The 15,312-nt window shown below is 68.3% G+C and overlaps 2 protein-coding genes across 2 annotated transcripts; one reads left to right on the top strand and one right to left on the bottom strand.

Moving 5' to 3' along the window:
- Nucleotides 1–132: 132 nt before the first annotated feature.
- Nucleotides 133–2,312, top strand: PRSS57 (serine protease 57; the record flags this gene model as incomplete). Its single annotated transcript, XM_082495333.1, has 5 exons — nt 133–202; nt 464–617; nt 840–984; nt 1,503–1,763; nt 1,848–2,312. The coding sequence occupies 5 exons, from the start codon at nt 133–135 to the stop codon at nt 2,025–2,027; spliced, it is 810 nt and encodes a 269-aa protein (XP_082351459.1). The 3' UTR covers nt 2,028–2,312.
- A 2,823-nt stretch (nt 2,313–5,135) lies between these two features.
- Nucleotides 5,136–14,786, bottom strand: FSTL3 (follistatin like 3). The gene is made up of 5 exons (XM_082495408.1): nt 14,677–14,786; nt 11,681–11,866; nt 8,588–8,803; nt 6,672–6,899; nt 5,136–6,557 (listed from the first exon to the last, which is right to left on the bottom strand). The coding sequence occupies exons 1-5, from the start codon at nt 14,735–14,737 to the stop codon at nt 6,505–6,507; spliced, it is 744 nt and encodes a 247-aa protein (XP_082351534.1). The 5' UTR covers nt 14,738–14,786; the 3' UTR covers nt 5,136–6,504.
- Between the last annotated feature and the right edge of the window lie 526 nt (nt 14,787–15,312).

Below are 15,312 nucleotides of genomic sequence, written 5' to 3'. Positions count from 1 at the left end.
AGGCAGCAACACCCAGAGAGGGGGAAGCGGGGGGAGATGGCACCCAGCTGGAGGCTCAGCCCCCAGGGTTATTTAAGCACCCCACCCCTGAGCGGCCCCAGACGAGGTGGCAGTGGCCCACTCTGCGCCAGCATGGTCGCGGCTGGGCTGTTCATCCTCAGCCTGGGGGGCTCCGTCCTGCTCCCGGCACTGGCCCCGACAGGTAATGGGGCTGAGGGCTGTAGGGCTGGTCCCCATGGCCGGGGCGGGAGAGGGAGACCCCGGGCTGGAGCGCCGCGGTGCAGGAGAGGCTTTGCCCTGCCACGCGCAGCCCTCCTTGGCTGGAGCCGACGCTCAGCCGCTGCCTGGCACCCGTGGGTAGAGCTGGGGTGCTCGGGACATGCAGCCGGGAGCAGGACAGACACAGGCAAGAGCTGTGCCTGGACTCTCCGGCAGCTGGTGACCACCCGCACCCACCCACCAGGCGCCCAGGGGAGCCGGATCATCGGGGGAAAGGTGGTGGCACCCCACTCCCGGCCCTTCATCGCCTCCATCCAGCTGGACGGGCAGCACGTCTGCGGGGGTTTCCTGGTGTGGCCCAAGTGGGTGATGACAGCAGCCCACTGCCTCATTCCCAGGTGAGCCGTGCTCCCACACGGGGCACGCACCCCCTGTCCCCCCGGGACACAGCGTGGCCCCCTTCAAACGGATACCCCCATCCCAGAGGGTTACACAGCCCTGGAGCGACCCCCCCACCCACCCACCGGTGCTCCCCCTGAGCCCACCCCGCTGACCCCCTTCTCCCCCTCCCCGATCGCCCCCGGCTGTGCCAGCACCCGCTCACGGCCCCTCTGCCGCAGGCGCAACCCCTCGGTGCGGGTGGTGCTGGGCGCGCACAGGCTGGAGGAGCCCGAGGAGTCCCAGCAGGTCTTCAGCGTCGTGGAGTCCATCGCCCACCCGCACTACAGCCCTCGCTCGGTGGACAACGACATCCGCCTGCTGAGGGTGAGTCCCACGTGCCGCCGGCCATCGCACGCCCACTCGGGCCACGCGAGCATCTCCCTCCCGTGTCCTGCGGGGCGTGGGGGACCGCAGACGGGGCGCCCCGCGGGGCGCAGGAGGGAGATGGGGTCCCCCACGGCCCGCGGGAGGGAGATGCCCACGCGGCCCGAGCCGACACTAGATGTCAGTGCGTCTCCGGAGAAGCGGGTCCGCGCCGGGGGGTGCGATGGAGGCGGCCGAGGACACGCAGACCCCCACCGGGTCAGCAGCTCCCACCGCTGCCGGGCAGCCAGTCTCTAGAGCAGACCCGGACCAGTGCAGAGGGGCAGGAGGGATGGGGGAGAGGGGCGGGCAGCCTCTGTAGAGGGATGGGAAGGGCAGGTCTGGGGCGGTCGGCACGAGCGGGGAGGTGGGGTGGGCGTGTGATGGGGTGCGGGGGGGTGGGGGACCCCAGGCAGGAGTGCCTTGGGGGGGCTCTGCCACGGCAGCAAAGCCACCCGTGCCCCCAACTCCCTGCCCAGCTGAACAGGTCGGCCACACTCAACGAGTACGTGAAGCGGATCCACCTGCCCTCGCCACACGTCGACCTGAAGCCCGGCACCGTCTGCTACGTAGCAGGCTGGGGTGACATCTCCAACTATGGTGACCGGCCCACCGAGCTGATGGAGACCGGCACCACCATCGTCAAGCGGAGCCTCTGCCGAACGCTGTGGAGGGGCAAAGTCTCGCCCAACATGCTGTGTGGGGCGAGCCGCAACACCACGCTGCAGGGCGTCTGCGCGGTGAGCGCGCTCCTGGCCCCCTGCCCCCCAGCCACCCCCCTCCAGGATTGCCACTAATCTCCCTCCCGTCCCTTTGCTTCACAGGGTGACTCTGGGGGACCCCTGATCTTCAAGGAAAAGGTTTACGGCATCGTCTCGTTCTCTGGGGAGAGATGTGGGGACCGCCGGTACCCTGACATCTACACCAAGATCTCCAACTACATCGACTGGGTACATCACACCGTGCAAGGGCACCGCCATCAGAAGGGGCAGCCAAAGCCCTAATCGGGGCTGGGAGGGGGTCCCGGGGGCAGACGGGCCGCAGGGAGAGGGGTTGGGGGCGTCTTGGCTGTCTGGCAGCTCCCAGAAGCGGAGAAAAGGGCCAGGCCCCCCAGGTCCTCCCGGCTCCGGGGGGTTTGTGGGCTGATGCTCGGGGTTCCTCGACCCAGGGCAGTGCAGGAGACTGACTGCCTCTTGGTGGGGGGAGACGCATCCCCCCAGACTGTACAAGAAGCCCCTGCACCTCGCTCAGCCTCTTGCCATGGCAGTTTGCCTCCCACAATAAAACCTTGTTGCTAGACCCGTGTCCATTCACCTGCCCGCTACCCATCCTGCTGCCCCTTTACACGGGGCCACAGCCCCCGGCTCTGGCACAGGCAGGAGCCTCAGGGACACCGACCCCCGCCAGCCCCTGCCCACCCTGATCCCACCCCGGGGACATGATGAGGAGACCAAGACCAGCCCAAGATCCACCTGCCCAGGGGGTCAGCCCCTTTCTGGCCCCCTTTAATGGCGGGGTGGGCAGCTGAGCCCGGGGGGGCTGATTGGGCCGATCCTTAACCCCACACTGCCCAGGCGGCTGCTGCCCGTCTCAACGGGGGCTGTTTTTTCGCAGCTTTGCCCTCCCCTGTCCCCCTGTCCCACTGCAACCTTCTCTCTGTCCATCCCGCTGTTCCCGTTTCTGCTCCGGTCCCCAGCCAGACCCCCGGCTCGTCCTGGGCCGGGGGGGATGGAGCAGGGCATACAGGAGGGAGGAGGGGAGCGCCAGCCCCCACTCAGGACCCGGCCCTGCCCCGGAGGAGCTGGGATCCACTTCCCGGCGCTGCCACCCCACGGAGCATCCCCAGCAGCGCTGGAGCCGCCTTCCTGACGGGGTGGGGCTCCCCATCCCATCCCATCCCATCCCACCCCGTCCCACCCCATCTCATCCCATCCCGTCTCATCTTGTCCCATCCCATCCCATCCCACACCGCACCCTCCCCACTGCGCTATGGGACCCCCCAAACAGGGGAACCACAGACACCCCCCGGGGGCAGATGGGCGCCCATCCACCCGGCTGCGCTGGCAGAGCCCGTGGGGATCCCGGCAGAGCCTCACCTGCCTCCCCGGCACGCTCGGGTGGCCCCAGAGGGAGCTGGGTGGTCACAGGCGCAGGGGCCAGAGCTGCCCACGCCGGTACGTGTGCCGAGCTGCTGCTGGGCCTCAGCTGAGACGCACACATGGCGTGCGGCTTTGCCCGGCATCGCGGCCGTCTCTGGGGACAGATCCAGACGTTCCCTGCTCCTGGTTGTTTGTTTTATCTGCAGATTGCTGGCAGGCTGCGGGGCGCAGCCGCCCTCCCCGCCCGGGGGGTCCCGCAGGAGCCTGCAACCGACCGCAGCATCCGGCACGGGCCACTGTGCCGCCCTCGGCACTCCGCCGGCGAGGATGGAGGCCAGCGTTGGGCCAGTATGCCCAGAGGCCCCTAAAAGCCACCCTCACCTCTGCGGTCCCCGTGGTCCCCACGCTGGCTGCCCCTCCCTGCGGCACACTGCCCCATACCCTGGGGTCGCAATCCCGGCTCCCCACTGCGGGGCTTTGCACGGGGTCAGGGGGACAGAGCCGCGGGCATCGGTGGCCTTGGGGACACCAGGGGACATCCAGCAGAGGACAGACCCCTGCCAGGCTGCCAGCCTCCAAGGAAACCCCAAATCCCCGTGGGGTCCTGGCAGTGGTGGCGTGGGGCAGAGCCCCCCGGGATGGTGGGGCAGGGCTGGCAGCCCCGGGGCTTCTGCGCGCTGCCGGGAAGCCTGGAGAGCCGGCGCCTGTCCCGGCTTGTCCCAGACCACCCAAAAACCGGCGGGAAGGAGGCGCCTGACTCACGGCCGTGTTTTGGAAGCCGAAATCTCCCGCTCATCGGCGGGAGCTGACGTCGCCACCGCAGCCTGTGCCCGCGGGCTTGGCGCAGGGCAGCACGCCAGGCGCTGCGGGGGCCAAACCCTCTGGCCAGGGCAGGCGAGGATGGCAAGCTGCCGCAGGGAGGAAGGCACCGCGGGCGGGCTGTAGAGAAACTAGGGCCACACACCACCACGTGCGGCAAACGCCGGCGCCAGGGCAAGTACTGGGCAGCCTTTTGGCAGCTCCTTTATGCCCACCCCCAAAAGCAGGGGTTGGGGGGGCATCGCTGAGCTGGGCGGGTAGAGAGGGGCAGCAGGAGAGCACCCACTGCCCCCCCCGGGGTGAGATGCCGCTGCCCGGCCGGGCTCAGCGCAGCTCCGGGGCGCACAGGGCACCCGGGTCCAAGCCAGGCTGCAGCCGGGGACAGTTCCTGCGCAACGCTCAGCGCCCTCCCGGACCGCAGGGAGGGCTGGGGGTGCTGGGTGCCGGCCAGGAGGGAGGGTCTCGTTCCCCCTCACCGCTTCACAGTGCCTCAGTTTCCCCTGTGTAAACCCGCTCCAGGTCTTGCGGGGGTCGGGGGTCTCTGTGGGAGCCAGCCCAGCTCCCCGGGAGCTGTCAGGGCCATGCCGGAGCCCATCCATGGGGCAGGTCCTGAGCTGGGGAGGGTTCGACCCATGCGAGGCTTGGTGGGGCGCGGGGGCTGCGCCGTGCTGTCCCCTGGCACGGGGGGACACGGCCGAGGGGGAACCGCCGGCAGCTCCTGTTGAGCTCGGAGCGCCAAGCCGCAGGCTGCCGGCCGGGCTGCCGCGCCGGGGCAGCACCGCACATCAGGACCCAATTAATGGCAGGAATTGTTTTGTGAAATACCAAACCCTCGTGGCACGGCCTGATATTGGGAACAGATTTATCCCCGCCGCTGGCTGGCGTTTGCTCTTCCCCGCTCTCCCCTTTCCTCCCGCTGCAGACCGCGGTCTCCGCCGCGCTGGGAACACCCCAACGCCAAGATGAAGCAGATGTGGCGCGGGGCCGAGCTCCTCACCCGCTGCCAGGGGCTCTCCCGCCCCCGGTGCCCCCGCGTCCCTCTGCCCACGGCTGCCTCGACCCCTCGGACCCGGCGAGGGGGTGAGCAGCGATGCTGCGGTCAGCGCAGCCCCTGTGGGAAAGGGCCCCGCGAGGTGCAGCTGCCTCCTGCGGCCCCAGAACCCGCAGAACAAAACTGGACCTGCAGCACCATTTATTCTTTTTTTTAATTATAATCCAAATCGTAACACAGCTGTAAAATGCCCCTAACAATACCGAATAGGAAATGTATATGTTCCCGTAGTGTCTGCCTCGGCAATCAGAACGCACTCATACAAAAATAGAAAATAGGGTATTTTTATATATATATAATATATATGATATTTTTATATAAAGGCAATAGCTTCTCAGTGTCAGAGATGAGATGGTATTTACACAGGTGACAACACACAAAATGAGAGGAGTAGTAAAATAAATACAGAGGGTGTCGACAGAGCAGGGGGTGCGGGAGGTGGGGGTGTGCGGGGGCCGGGGCTGCGCGGCCAAGGGGGAGCTGGGCTGGGGGTCGCCGGGGGGGGCGGGCAGGGCCATCGCCCCCCTCCTGACCCCCTCCGCCACGCCGTGCTCCCTGCGCCCCCCCGGGGGCTCCGCAGTGGGGTCGGGAGCTGAGCATCACCCCAGGGCGCCGCACGGCTGCTTCGCCCGGCACCGGCCCTGGAAACACCTCTGGGGGCTGCAGACCCCCTCTCCCCCGGCAGCTTTCAGAGGGGTTTTGGCAGGGAGGGCTCTGGGCAGGTTGGTCCCCGGGCGATGGGCACCAGCAGCAGCGGTGGGCTCGGCGGGCCTGGGGGGGTCGGTTGTGCCCCCCGGCGGGCATCAGCCTCCCGGGCAGCAGCATCGCCTCCGACGGCGGGTGGGAGCCTGGTCTGAATGGGCCCAGGAAAACCTAAACTAAAACCTGTTTTAACATACACATGCTAAAACTTTAAGAGAAAATAACATACATATATATATATATTTTATATATATATATATATAAAATATCTATCAATCTCCAATCTGATGCAGCGCTGCGCTGCCTTTCCTGCCGCTGGCAGCTGGGGCTGAGCCCCTCCAGGGAAGGCGAAAGCGCAGATTCCCTCCAGACCTCGAGGTCCCGGCCAGAAACGTCAGCAGAGTACCGAGAATTCAATCCAAAAATAAATAGGCCCAGGGCTGCCGGCCAAGGACACGTGGGGGGGCCCAACGCGCGGCAGCACGGACGCCCCCTCAGCGCCGTGTCGGCTGCAAGGAAGGGCTGTACGAGCGCCGGGAGCGGGCGAGCGCCGGCAGAGAGCTCTGCCGGGCACCAGGCGGGTGCCGGAGCATCCCCGGGACGGCTCAGCATCGCCCTGGCCGCGCAGGCTGGGAGCCCCCTCCCCTGCTCCCCGGCTGGCAGGACTGAGAATCGGGCCCCCTGCCACTGTATAACATACACAGGTATAAATAAGGATCTTTTTATCTTAATAAATATCAGGTATATGGTTTGTACAATATACACATAATGCCCCTGTCTCCCGGCTCCGGCCTCGTGGCGGGGGAGGATTCACACGTAGTTCTCTTCCGCGTTGTCCGTCTCCGGGGGGAATTTGGCCGCAGCTGGAAAGGGAGCAGGAGAGGGGGAGAAGCGGTGAGGGGGGTGCGAGGGGCGGCCGGGCGCTGGGGGTCCGAGCCCGCTCACCCCACTGCCCCCCCTCGGGATGCCCCGCTCACCCGAGCAGCTCCCGTAGTGGCGCACGCCGATGGAGCGGCCGCGGTGGCAGGTGGCCCGCCGGAGGTGGCACGCCGAGGGGTAGGTGACGTTGTTGTTGCCGCAGAGAGCGTGGTCCAGGCTGGTGGGCTCGGGGCAGGGAGCCGTCCGGCACATCACGCAGTGGGCGCTGCCCGTCTGGTCCACCACGCAGGTGTGGGTGCCGGGGCACACCACGCTGGAGCAGGACTCTGCGGGGAAGCACAGGCGGCCGCAGCTGAGCCTCCCTGGTTGGGGTGAGCCGAGGATGGCCGTCCTCCTCCTGCGGCTCCTCCGACCCGGGTGGGCAGCGGGCATCGTCCCAGGGACACGCGGCCAGCTCAGACCCCCTCCCGCCCTTAGCCACCGGGCACAGAGCGGGGCCGGGGGCTGGAGGGTCTCGAGCTCCCCCACCGCCACCGATCCCGAGGACGGGAGGTGGCAGGGGCCAACCTCCCGGGTGCGGGGCACCGCGTGGCCCTGTGGCACCTGGGCACGGCTCCGGCTGCAGCCCGGCCGCGCGGGGCGGGGGACGACGTCCTCCTGCGCAGGCCGAGTGCGTGGGGCTGAGCCCGGCTTGGCGCAGCGGGACCCGGCTGGGGCAGGCGGCCCCACGCAGGTGCTTTGGCACGGGGAGCGGGAGCCGCTGCGGCCAGGCTGGCGGCGGCCGCGCCGTGCGCCCCGGCGAGAGGGGAAGGGCAGCGTCACCCTGGACCCGACCCAGCCCTGCGAGCGAGGGAGTGCGGGGGCAGAGGGAGCCTGCGCAGGCAGGATCAGGCCCCGCACGGAGCTCTGCCGGGCTGGTGCAGAGCGGAGGGGCTCGTGCACCCCCTCATCCCGCAGCAAAACCCCGGGGTCTGTGCGGTCTGCCAGCCCTGCAGCCCCCCTGCGCCGGCACAACCCTGTGGCAGCGGTGGGGGCACAGCGGGACCCGCAGCGCTCTCCGGACACCGTAAACGCTTTGCAATGGCGTCCCTCCGCCTTCCTCGCCCTCCCTGCCGGATTGGAAGGGGATTTGGCATCCGCAGCTCCCAGCTCGCAACTCACATTTCTTGCCCCACATTTCCCTGCGCAGTCCAGAGCTTGACAGGCAAAGCATTTCAGAGAGGAGGGCTGGCAAAAATAATCATAATAATTCTGACAGTTCTTGGCAGGGCAGGGAGGATTGCTGCTCTCTTTAACAAAACAACAAAAAAAGGGGCTTGATGTTCGTAAGTGACATTTTACGGATTGTTATTGCTCAGCCCGCGGCGCGGCTCAGCCCCCGTCACACTGACAGCCTGTGTCGGCATCACGGGCAGCTCTGCTGCCGCATCCCCACCGGGGTGGGCCGGGCCGGGGCTGCCAGCCGGGCACAGCAAGGGTGATGCCGAGAGATGTGACCCCCCCTGTGGGCCAGGGGCCACTGGTGGCCACCAGCACCGGCCTGGCTGTGGAGCAATGCCCCTCACCGGGCCCAGAGCCCCACGTTCCGCAGGTGAAGCCCCGCGCCGGGACAGACCGACCGTCCATCCCTGGGCATGGCCAGCGCCACACACCGGTTACACACCCTCCGTGCCGTGCTGGACGAGCAGCCGGTGCTCAGGGCAGGTTGGTTCCTCCCCGGGACACGCTGCCCACGGGGGGATAACAGGGAGACCCGGCTTCCCGGGCAGGAGGGGAGGATGTGCCGACACGACACAGCAGGGCGACCCTTCCTCTGCGCACCGGAGCAGCTCGTGGTGTGCCAGGAGAGCCGGCGAGCCCGTGGGCTCGGGGACCAGCACTGCCATTCATCTCTTTCCACATGGGCACAGCTTGGACCGATCCCCTGCCGAACTGGGACACAAGAGCCACAGGGGACGGGACAGGGACAGGATAGGGATGGGACAAAAGGGGACAGGGGCACGACCGAACCTACTTTTGCATTTGCCCTGGTACATCACTTCGAGGTCGGGGTGGTCTCTGCACTTGGCCGTCAGCAGGTCGCACTCGTCGCGGTAGGTGTAGCCGTCGGAGCCGCAGACCTGCAGCTTGCGGGGCAGGCTGGAGCAGTCGGGGGCACAGGCGCACTGGGGACGCCCGTGCTTCATCTTGCAGACCTTGTCGGGGCCGCACACCACCCCCTCGCAGCTCTCTGGGGACAGAGGGGACCGGCGTGTGAGGATGCAGATCTGTCCTGCCCAGCCTGGCCGGCCCCATGGCCTCGCCGGGCAGCACCGACTGGGACGGGGGCCAGCATCCGCCCTCGGGGTCCCAAATCCCTCCCGGGGTCCCAACATGCACGCTGACGCTGAGCTGCCCCGAGCAGCATCTGGATCTGCTCAGCTCCACCAAGGAGCAGGTCGTTGGCTGCAGCTCCGTGCGCTCATCCAGCACTCGCCCCAGCCGGAGCCCCGGCCTCCACTCAGCACCAGCTCACTCATTTCTATGTATTTATTTTTTTGGAAGGAGACGTTTCTTTTTCTTGTGCAATGGAAAAATCTATCTCCGCAAGGCCCCGGCTCCTCCAGCAGGAACCGGGCTTCGCGAGTTGTCTGGGCAATCAAGAACGCCGCTTCCACCAGACAATACCCAGCCCTGTTTCGCTCTGGGCCTCCGTGACTTGAACACAAGAGTGGGACGCGGCGGCGGGCGCGGGTCCCCAGACAGGCGGCCGCTTTGTCCCCCGGGTCGCCAGCACGGGGGCTGGGTTCAGAGGGTCCCGCCAGCGCCCGGCGGGACACAGAGGGGCTGCTGGCTCCGAGCGGGACCCCATCCTGGATACCGGTGCCTCCACAGGGAGAGGCAAAGGGGTCAGCGCCCACAGCAAGGCAGGGACGGGGGCTCTGGAAGCCCCTCACCCCCTCTGACCCTGGCACGCAGCCCTCCCCCCAAAGGGACCTGCTGCCCTGAGCTCCCCCAGGACGCGGGTGATGGCGGGAGTTGGGGGGTGAGAGGCTGCCCCCAGCGCCGGGACACGGCTCCATCAGCACCTGCGGGGAGGAGGGATGGGCAGGACCCAGAAGCTTCCCGAAACGGGGATTCGCCCCCGAGCAGGAGGGATTCCCGCAGACAGGGTGTGTGCTGGGAGCTGCGGGGAGGCAGAGGGGGATTTCCCTGCGGGAGAGGGGTCACTTTGGGAGACAGCAGTGGGGGGGAAAGGGAGGAGGAAGAAGGGGAAATTCCCCGTCTGCTTGGCCCAGCTCTCCCCAGGGGAAAGTCCCTGGTGGGAGACAGACAGTTTCCCGGTTTTCTCCCCGGTTTCCATAGCTGGGGCCTGTCCAAGGGAAGGGGAGAGCGGCAGGCCGAGCGCCGGCAGCGGACAGCCGCAGGGATGAGAGCCTGGGACAGAGGGCATGCCCCATGGCCCTGCGCCGCCGGAGCAAGTGGGACCCTCATTGCCCTCCGCTCTGGGACGCGGCCACGGCACAGCAGGGTCCGACCGCGCAGATGTCGCGGCAAGGCAGGGAGGGAGGGAGGGAGGCGGCGGGACCGTCTGCCCGTGACCCCAACCCCGCAGCCCGGCTCTCCCCCCTGCGCCGTGTCCCCCGGGGGGGAACGCCATGTCCCCAGCAGCTGGAGCCAGGAATTTCACCTCCCCACCAGAGACGTGTTGCGGAACCCCCGGGGCCTGGCCAGCGCCTTCCCGCGGGGCTCGGCCGCCCCGGCTGCTGGCGCGGGGCTGGTGGCTGCAGCCCACTTTATCCTGGAGTAACCTCCGCCGGCCCCGCCAGCCCGGGGAGCGGGAGCGCAGCGCGTCTCAGCCGCCCTTTTCCAAGGCCTCCGGCTCGCCGGAGCCCGGTGGGGAGCAGCACCAGCTCCATCTGGACGGGACAGGCAGGGGCTTTCTGAAGGGTGGGGAGTTGTGGTGTACGTGCCGGCCAGGCTCTCTGGTGGTTTCGGCAAAGGTCCCGCTCCCAGACCCTGATGATCCCCCAGGAGCCACAGCCCCCGCTGCGGTCTTTTGTCACCGGCAGCCCCCTGGGTCCCACAGCCTCCCCGCAGAGGCGAGGGCAGACCCCTGGGATGAGGGCTGCCTGTCCCCAACCACACTCGGCCCTGGGCACGGGGGAGCTACGCTCCCCGTCAGCCCCTGGAGAGGGTCCCGGTTCTCCCGGCACTGCCAAGCGGGAACAGCTTGCCTGGCCACCGTGGGGCCGAGGCCATGGAGGGAGATGGGGCAGAAAGCCAGCGCCAGGATCTCACACAGCCTTTGGCTGGCACAGGGTGCAACTGAGCTGTGCCGGGATGGGGCCGAGGAGCAGCCGGTGCGCAGCGCCAGGGGGTGCAGAGGGGCTGGAAGAAGCAGTTTTCTTAGGAACCTTTCCCCCCCCTTTAAGCAAATAACAACATGACCTTCCAAAGACCTGCTCCTGCCTACTGCGGTCAGCAGGTCCTCAAGCATGTTCTCACACGGCCACGCAAGCGCGACTGGGGGATCCGCGCCTCCAGCGCACGCCAAAACATCTGGCGGGGCTGGAACTCACAGCTGGAGAGTTTCCACTTCTGGAACTGCCCGTTACATAAAGCCATTTCACACACACGCTGGGAGGAGGAAGGGGGAGCAGAGGGGAAGAAATAGATCTTTTTTTCCTTAAAAAAAAAACTTAAGAAGTTTCCCTCTGAGCAGACCTGGCGAGAGCAGGGGCAGGAGGCCGTGGCCACAGCAGAGTTCATCTGGCAACGGGGAGCCCCAGCGCGGCTCCTCGCACTCAGGCTGCCCAGCCAAGAGCCAGGTCACGCATCCCGCTCCGCAGGGGGAACAACAAAAATACACACAAAATGAGAGCTGCCAGCAGACGGAGGCTGCCCCGTGAGCCCTGGCCCCACGGCAGCATTCGACACGGAGCTGCAGCAGTAGGAGCACAGGGTCAGTGGTCCCCGGGACCCCAGCGGGCACCGGAGAGCCCTCCCTGGTGAGGTGCAGCCCAGCCCCATCACTGCCACTTCACCGGGAGCTGTGGGCTCTGAGCATCCTCCTGGAGCAGAGCTCAGCCCCACAGCAGCCCACTCGCCCCACGGCCGTGCTCACCTTTGCAGGGGTGGCAGGTCACCAGCCCCAGGAAGCCCAGCAGGCTGATCTTGTTGCCAGGGTAGGTGTAGTTAGACCAAGCCACGTCCACGTTGCCGTTGGCACAGCACTCCTCCCACGTCACGCCTGTCTTCAGGATCATTGTGCACTTGGCTTCCTTCCCCTGCTGCAGCCAGCAGATCCCACCTGCGGGGAGGGCAGAGGGTGAGGGGTCCCCGCTGTGCCGGGCCACCATGCGAAGGGCAACAAGGCCCCGGCTGCGGCTGGGCCACCCGTGGGGCAGAGGCATGGGGACCGCACTGGTGCCCGGGAAGGGGGCGTGTGGGACGAGTCGGGGAACCTAAAGAGGCTCTGTGATGGCTCCCATCCCTCCCATGGCTCAAGGGCTGTCCCAGAGCAGGCGTCCCCGTGGGACCCCAGCACGGCACGGCAGCTCCGTGCCCGCACTGCCGCCCCACTGCCCTGGGCTGCTGGCAGCCCGGCTCCTCTGGCAACTCCAAACCCAGCACCAGGACCACAGGGATGCACCAGTTATCTCAGCACTTGCAACAAATGCTCTGGGAGGTGTCCAGCCAGCGGGCTGGCGTCCGGGCTTGCAGCCTCCCCCCTGCCCTGCCCTCCCTGCCGGCACCGCTGCCCAACTCCTGCCCGACCCCACAGAGGCTCCAGCCCAGGGAAGACGGGCAGAGCTGGGCCAGTGGGCGCCCACACCACGAGGGCTGGATCCCCCCAGTGGCCCCATGGAGTGACGGGGACCGTCCTGCGGCGCGGAGGCCCCGACACCCACGGCCTCAGCTAGGAGCATCTGAGCCACCGGCTGGAGAACGGGCACTTGACACAGCCCTTGGGACGGGGCCAGCGCAGCGGCATCGGATCCCTCTGAGTCAAAAGCCTGTTTGTTCCTCAACCCCACGAGCGAATCAGTTATAATTTTTTTTTTTTTTTGTGAGTGATTCCTTTGCAATTTCCGCCTCTGCAAACCAGCCTCTTCTGACGCGTATTTGGGTTTATGCTCTCATTAGCTGCGTTTGAGGGATGTTAAATGGCTAAAGATGTGAGGGAGGGATGGGGGAAGGGACGGATCCTGCCAGTGCCGCGCTGGAGTTGCTCCTCTCCAAAGTGGGGATTCACGCTGCCCTGAAGCGGAATCAGCACCCACCTCGGACCCCAGGTGCCCCCCCGGCTCCCTCCCATGCACCCGATTCTGGTTCGGCCAAAAGCACGTGGGGTCTCCCAGCACAGCTGCAGGCGGCGGCAGTTCCGCGGGGCAGCCGTGGATGGAGCAAACCCTCGGGCTGCGCAAACCAGCGGCCCGGACACCTCTGGAAGCATCAGCCGGGCCAACACACCTCTGCCATGGGCAGGGTTATCCTCCGTGGATTTGTCTAATTGCTCTTTCAAGCCTATTTGTCCTTCACAACACCCCCTGACCCCGATTTCCCCCACGGTACCAAGCTCCCCGGAAGCCGTGTCCTGGCTTCGGACTGTGGTCACCCTGCAACTGCTGCCCACGGGCACGCAGAGCAATCCCACCTGCAATGGGACAGATCCACACACCCCCTCCCCACACGTCTGGCCTCTGGGGCACACCCCCGGCCAGCAGCAGCAGTGGGGTACCCGCTGCCGCCTCCCGAGCCGCACTGGGGTGCGGGGATGCCGAGGGACATGCCCCGGGCAGGGGGATGGAGCCCATCCGCCCTGCGAGCGGAGCGAGGCAGCCGCTGGCCAGAGGGCCAGCGTGGGGCTCTCGGGGTGCCCCATCCTCAGGGTTTCCCCGGCGCCTCAGCCACGAGGGTGCAGTGCTCCTGCGCTCAGCGTGGCTGGAGCACCCAGGCTCTGCCAGGGGACACACAGCGTGTCCCTGCCCGGGGCCTTCCCGCACTTGTGCTCGACCCTGCGACGCAGCAAGCAGAAATCCCGCGGGCTGGGGCGATGCCAGATGTGATCCCGGGGGCTGCAGCAGCACGAGGGGCCTCTCGGGAGCCTCCACCGTCCTTCAGGGCATCCTGACCTGCCACTCTCGGGGGAGTGCAGCACCTGCCCACGCTGGCAGGGAGTGATGGAGATGAATGGGACCGTGTGAGGGGGAAGATGGAAACTCCAGCACCACTGCGGGAGAGCCGACGCTGGCAGCAGCAGTCACAGCTCCGCAGAACTGGGAAGGGCTACTGGAGCTCCGCACCGAGATCCCAGCCGGGCTGGCTTCCCGGTGGGGAAACATCTACCAAAGGGCCCCGACACCCCCAGGCGCCCAGGAGAGCTGCCAGCGCGGTCAGCCGAACCGGGAGGGGTTCGAGCTGCAAACTCCACACCCAGATCACGAACCGGCCGCTGTGCCCAGTTCTTCCAACGCAGCTCACGGAGCTCCAGGGACCGCAGCCCTGGCCTGGGGAGAGGGACCCCCTCCGGGGAGCACTGCAGGGGGGCTGGTGGGGCCAGCCAGGCTGTTGCCCCGGTCGCCCCCATCCCAGGGCACACAGGGGTCAGGCACCGGCACTGCCGCCGCACGGGACGCAGCAGCGGAGCCGTGCGGGACCCCCGGTGCCCGCTCCCCCCGCGGCAGCCCCGGGACCGAGCCCGATGGAGGCGGCCGCCCCCAGGGAGGGACAACCGGGGGCCAGGGGCCACCCGAGGGGCACCGCCTGCACCGGGCACTGCTCCGCCACCGCCCGGCACCCGAGCGCCTCCCGGGGAAACGGGTTTCTGCCGCCGACAGCCCGGTCCCACCGCCCGCACCCACCGGGCCGGGGCGGCGGCTGCCGGGGGGGGGGAACAGCAGCGCCCGGGCTGGGAGGGCGGGCGCAGCCCGGTAACGGCGCCGGGACCCCGTTCGGGGCCGCCCCTGCCCCGAGCACCTGCCGGCGGGGCCGGGCCGGGCGCGGCGGGGAGCGGCGGCACCGACGGCCCGGGGCGACGGACGGGGCGGCCCCGACGGGAGCGGCTGCCCCGGGCGCAGTTTCTCCCCCCCCCTCCCGCCCCCCCCCGGGGGCACTCACCGTGCGCGGCGGCGGCGGGGCTGCAGAGGGCGAGCAGGCAGAGCGCCAGCCGCAGCGGCATGGCCGGGCCGGGGCGGCGGGACGGGCCGGGACGGGGCCGGGACGCTCCAGTGACCTGTTGCCTGTGCGGCGGCGGCGGGGCCGGCGGCGCTATAAAGCGGCGGGGCGGCGTGAATCACCGGGCGGGGCGGCGGCGGCGAGGGGGGGCCGCGGCCGGGGGCGGGGGCCGCGGGCGGGGGTGGGGGGGTGGCAGTGGGGGGGTGGGAGTTGGGGGGCGGGGATGGGAATTGGGGGGCGGGGGTGTCGGGGAGGGGGCGGGGGAGCGGCGAGGGTCTGCTCGTCACCGCCTGCGGGTGCCGGGGGGGGCGTCGGGGCGGGGGGAATGTGTCCGTGTGTCCCCGACCGGGCAGGGGCCGGCACCCCCCGGCGGGCCCGCGGGGGGGTGGGGAGGGGGAGGGGAAGGTTGGGGGTCCCCCCGTGCTCGGGGCGCGGGGGCGGCGGGGCGCAGCAGCGGAGGACGGACCGGGGCAGAGAGCGCAGAGACGGGACCGGGGACACCCGGAACGTGGGGGACGGCTGAGGTCTGGGTGCTGCCAGAGCACCCCCCGTCCCTCCCCCCCGCCCAGCCTCGCATGA

Source organism: Vanellus vanellus, assembly GCF_965231255.1.
Source record: "Vanellus vanellus genome assembly, chromosome: 25".
Taxonomy (NCBI): Eukaryota; Metazoa; Chordata; class Aves; order Charadriiformes; family Charadriidae; genus Vanellus; species Vanellus vanellus.
The sequence above is the reverse complement of the archived record's forward strand: the minus strand, read 5'-3'. Positions and strand labels throughout refer to the sequence as shown.